Below are 4,409 nucleotides of genomic sequence, written 5' to 3'. Positions count from 1 at the left end.
CAACAATCATTCATCCATCAATCCATCCACCCAACAATCATCCATCCACTCATCCATCCATCTTCCAGCCATCCATTATCATCTAGCCATCCTCCATCCATCCATCCTCCATCCATCCTCCATGCATGCATGCATCCATCCACCCAACAATCATCCATCCATCCATCTTCCATCCATCACCCATCCATCCATCCACCTAACAATCATCCATCCATCACCATCCATCCAGCCATCACCCACCCAGCCATCCACCCAACAATCATCCATCCATCCATCCATCCTCCATCCATCCAATATCTAGCCAGCCATCCATCCATCACCCACACACCCATCACTCATCCAGCCATCCAACACCCATCTATCCACCCATCCAACAATCATCCATCCATCATCCATCATCCATCCCCCATCCCCCATCCATCCATCTGCCCAACAATCATCCATCATTTACCCACCCATCATCCATCTATCCATCCATCACCCACCCAGCTAACCATAATGAGTGATCATTCTTGGTGCCCAGCATCCTCCTGGGCATGGGGACCAGGACCAATAAGCAGCTGGACCAGGCTTGCTTCCCACAGAGCCAGCTCCCCGAGTCCACTGTCACCGGCTCAGGCCTCCCCCCTTCTCCAGAAAGGCCCTCTAACTTGTACCAGTCACAGGGATCAAAAAGCAGGAGAATCACCATTACTAGAACTTTCTATCATCTGTGCAGCGGCAGAAACCTCACCTCCACTTAGAGATGTGGTCAGCGGGGGTTCAGGAGGCCAAGGGACAAACCCAAAGTCCCAGCAGGGAGCCAGGACCCACACCAAACCCCTCTGGACCCCGACTCACCCAGCTCAGCGCTCTGCTGAGGGGTGACGGCCTCCTCACTGTTGGCCTCATTGGCCATTGAACGCGTGATACGGCCTTTCCGTCTCCCCTGGCTGTTGGCAGTTTTGCGGCCTTTGGAGGCCACTGCCTCCTTCTCGTCATTGTCCTCACCAGAAGTGTCATCTGTCTTCTCCCTGGGGGCACAGAGGGGAGACAGGGTGAGACCCATGAGTCTGGGCACCAGGCGCAGGTGGAAGCAGCTTCCTTTGGCTGCCAGCCAGTTCGAGATGATCAGGAGCTAGGACGAAAGGGCAAACTTGGGGCAAGGGCTGGCTGGCAGCGTGGGGCAAGCTTCCTCACTCGGCAGGCTGGTAGCTACCTGCAAGGCTGTTTTATGCACCGACACAAGGAGGCGTGAGCTGGTTGCTGTCACTACTTTCCTTGTCACCTGAGGGCGTGTGGGGCAGTGGCTACTGGCCAGCTGTATCATTCACCAATTGGGGATGCCGGAAGCATTTCCGCGGGACTGCTTCATTTACCCAAGAGGGTAGGGGCTGGCAGCTACCGGCAAGGACATTTTATATGCCAAGCACAGAGCTGCAATCTGAACCCACATTAACCGAGGGGGTGCAATCTCCAAGTCTCCTTTACTCCTCACAGAGGAGGTACCCAGAGAGCTCGACAAACAGTGAGACCTCTGCTTTCAGGATTAGCAAGGGCCCCCCGGGGTCCTCGAGAGGCCTTGAGGTGTTGGGGACCAACACGCCCTCAGTACCCAGCCTGGCTCTCACAGAAGCTGGCCTGGGAGAGTTTATCATGGGGCCACCAGGATTTATCGCTCTGTCTTCCCCATTTATCTTCCGGGAAGGCCAAGCTGGCTTGTCAGGGAGACGGGATCAGACGTTCTGCTGCAGCCGGGGCTCGTCACAGATACCTGGCCCTCCCCCACCCTGAGCCGCCAGCTGGCCAAGCCCCGCCTGCCCACCAACAGTCGGGCGCTGTCAGCCGCAGGTGAGGCCCTGCCTTGACTGCAAGAACCCACACGGAGCCATCATTCTAAAGGTGAGCCCGTCAGCCAGCCGCCCTTGCCAAGGAGGGGTGTGGAGGCAGAGATCTCCCAAGTCACTGCCAGGATTTATTAGCTCAGGAGGAAAGTGCAAATGAGCCATCAGTTCCCGCAGCCTCCAGAGGGTTGAGACAGAGGGGCGGGCGGAGGAGAAGGGCAGGGATGGGCTTCCGGGGACGGACGCGGCAGGAGAGCCTGCCCTCTTGGAGCCCAAGCTGCCACAGGCCGCACACCCTGACAGAGGGTCACCCTGTGCGGCCCCCGACGGGCTGACTGCAGGGCTGCCTTACTTGACAAGCTCCTCCTTCTCGTCCAGGTCGGCCTTGTCCTCCTCCTTCTCCGCCTCCCGCTCCTTCTCCTCCTTCTCCTCCTGGCTGCTCCGGGGCATCTGCTGCTGTTGCTGCTGTTGCTGTTGCTGCTGCTGTTGCTGTTGCTGCTGCTGCCAGGCCCGGGAAGGAAGGGGCGAGAGGGACGAGCATTGAGCCAGGCACCGCTCGGCACCAGGACGCCGGACGGGGGGATCTGCAGGGGCAGCCTGAACAGTCGGGGGCCCAGAGCACTGTGGGGAACAGGGGCCGCAGCCCACGCGGGGCTGGGGAACAGGCGGTAGACAAAGTGCCCGTGTCAACTGCCCAGCCTCCACCCCACCGTCCGCCAGAGTGGCCGTGTGGCTTTGGGGGAAGGTCTCAGCTCCTCTGTGCTCTGCTTTCTTCCGCAGGAAAGGGGATGAGGAGTCTGCCCACAGCTTGGGCAGGGGGTAGGGGGAGCCTACAGCGCAACAAACATGGCGTCCCACCTGGATCCTCGGCGGGGTGGAAGGAAGCAATTGATGTCTGGTGTGTGCGTGGGGGGAAGGCTGCCCCACTAGCCCTGAGCTGGAGCAAGGGGAGTGGAGCCCAGGGCCTGCCCATCCCCATAAAGCTCAGGCTGCCTCTCTGACCCTCAGTCTCCAGATCCATAAAACGGGTAGGTGAGCACCTGTTGGCAGGGGACGCCTACCCTGCCAGTCGGCTGGGCCAGGTCTCCCTGAGGGAAAACAGGCCTGTCTCACAGTCAGTCACGGAGGCTGACAACATTATCAGCCTCCTCACTCCGGCCTCTCCAACGCCTCCTGTCCAAGGCCTGGGCCCCAGACTGGCACATACTGGGGCCCATCAGTTCCCTCCTCAGCACCTGTACCCTTCCAACGGGACAGGCAGGACTGGCGGCCAGCCCCTCACACCACCTCCTGACTTCTCTTCTTTGCTGCCTGGTTTCTTTAAGACTCATGCTCATCTTCTTGGCCACCAAGGTCCTCCCTTCAGGCAGCTGTCGAACCAGAAAATCCTCTCATCTCACTGAGCCAAGGGAAATGAAAGTAAAGCCGGCAGAAGCCTTTCGACGCAGACCGGGCGCAAGTCACACTAATTCCCAAACCAGGGAGATGGAAATCCAAGCAGATGAGAAGGGCGTGCATGCGTGTGCGTGCAGAGCCCCATTTAGGGCTCTGGTTTATTCTAATGACGAGGGGGGGACCCAGGCCAGCGGTCTGTGTACGGTAACTCGGGCTCTGCAAGGCTGTACCATGCCCACCAGAAATGTCCTGGCTGGGTCCTGGCCTCTCTTCTCTAAGACAGCTCTCTGTTCCTCAAGGGGTCACTGGAAGGATGACTACACCGCACCAGCCTTCCCCCACGTTCCCAGCTACCACCCCTCGCATCCCAGCCCCAGCCTGGTCTTCCCTCACGACCGCAAGCCTGCCAACTTTAACGGGTGAGTTTTGACCCTTGGGAACTGGGGCATTAACCTCTGGGCGCACTGTTGCTAGCTGCAGTCATCGACTCTGACGGCAGCCCCGCCCGTGAGTTACAGGGCAGAACTGCCCCACAGGGCCACACCGTTTGGAAGACCACTGGCCGCCTATCTTCTGCGGAGCTGCTGAGTGTGCTTAAATTAGCAACCTTTGGGGGGAGCTGAGAGCAAACCGTTTGCGCCACGCAGGGACCGCGGCAACGGTGACAGCGGCCATCCAAGGGCCACGTGCCGGCTGCGTTCCTGGAACACCGTCTCGCTGTGCTTTGCAGACGCCGTTTTACGCACTAAGGCCTCCGGCAACCCTGCATTGACCGAGTCTATCGGCAGCGTTTTCCCAACTGCACGTGCTCGCTTTGTAGTTCTGCGTCATGTTTAGCTCGTTTACTCAACATTGTACGCTTTTTCCTAACACCGCGGGGCTTAACAGACCACAGCAGAGTGTGAACGTAACTGTCACATGCACTGGGAAGCCAACAAACACACGTGATGTGCTTCACAGCAGTATCTGCTTTGGGGGTGGGGGCAGTCTATAACCAAATCTGCAGTATTTCCAAGGTATGCCTGTCCCTCACACATCCCCTTTACCCACCTCCTATCATCCTTCCATTTTACAGAAAAGGAAACCGAGGCGCAGGATGTTAAGTGCCAGGATTGAAAACCACAGCCCAAGCTCTGTGCCGTACCTGGCCACACCAGCCCCACCCACCCACTGCCCTTGCCAGGCTCTGCC

At 58.6% G+C, this 4,409-nt stretch overlaps 1 protein-coding gene across 1 annotated transcript in view; it reads right to left on the bottom strand.

Annotated features, from left to right (window-relative positions):
- The window catches only part of NCOR2 (nuclear receptor corepressor 2), a 138,265-nt gene that overhangs the window by 72,257 nt on the left and 61,599 nt on the right, over positions 1-4,409 (bottom strand). The window contains exons 14-15 of the mRNA XM_007938111.1: positions 2,176-2,324; positions 841-1,013 (exon numbers count right to left, since the gene is read on the bottom strand). Coding sequence (XP_007936302.1) covers positions 841-1,013; positions 2,176-2,324 — 322 coding nt within the window. The remainder of the gene's footprint in view (positions 1-840; positions 1,014-2,175; positions 2,325-4,409) is intronic.

Source organism: Orycteropus afer, unplaced genomic scaffold, assembly GCF_000298275.1.
Source record: "Orycteropus afer afer isolate SDZICR_OR568_19922 unplaced genomic scaffold, OryAfe1.0 scaffold00048, whole genome shotgun sequence".
Lineage (NCBI taxonomy): Eukaryota > Metazoa > Chordata > Mammalia > Tubulidentata > Orycteropodidae > Orycteropus > Orycteropus afer.
The sequence above is the reverse complement of the archived record's forward strand: the minus strand, read 5'-3'. Positions and strand labels throughout refer to the sequence as shown.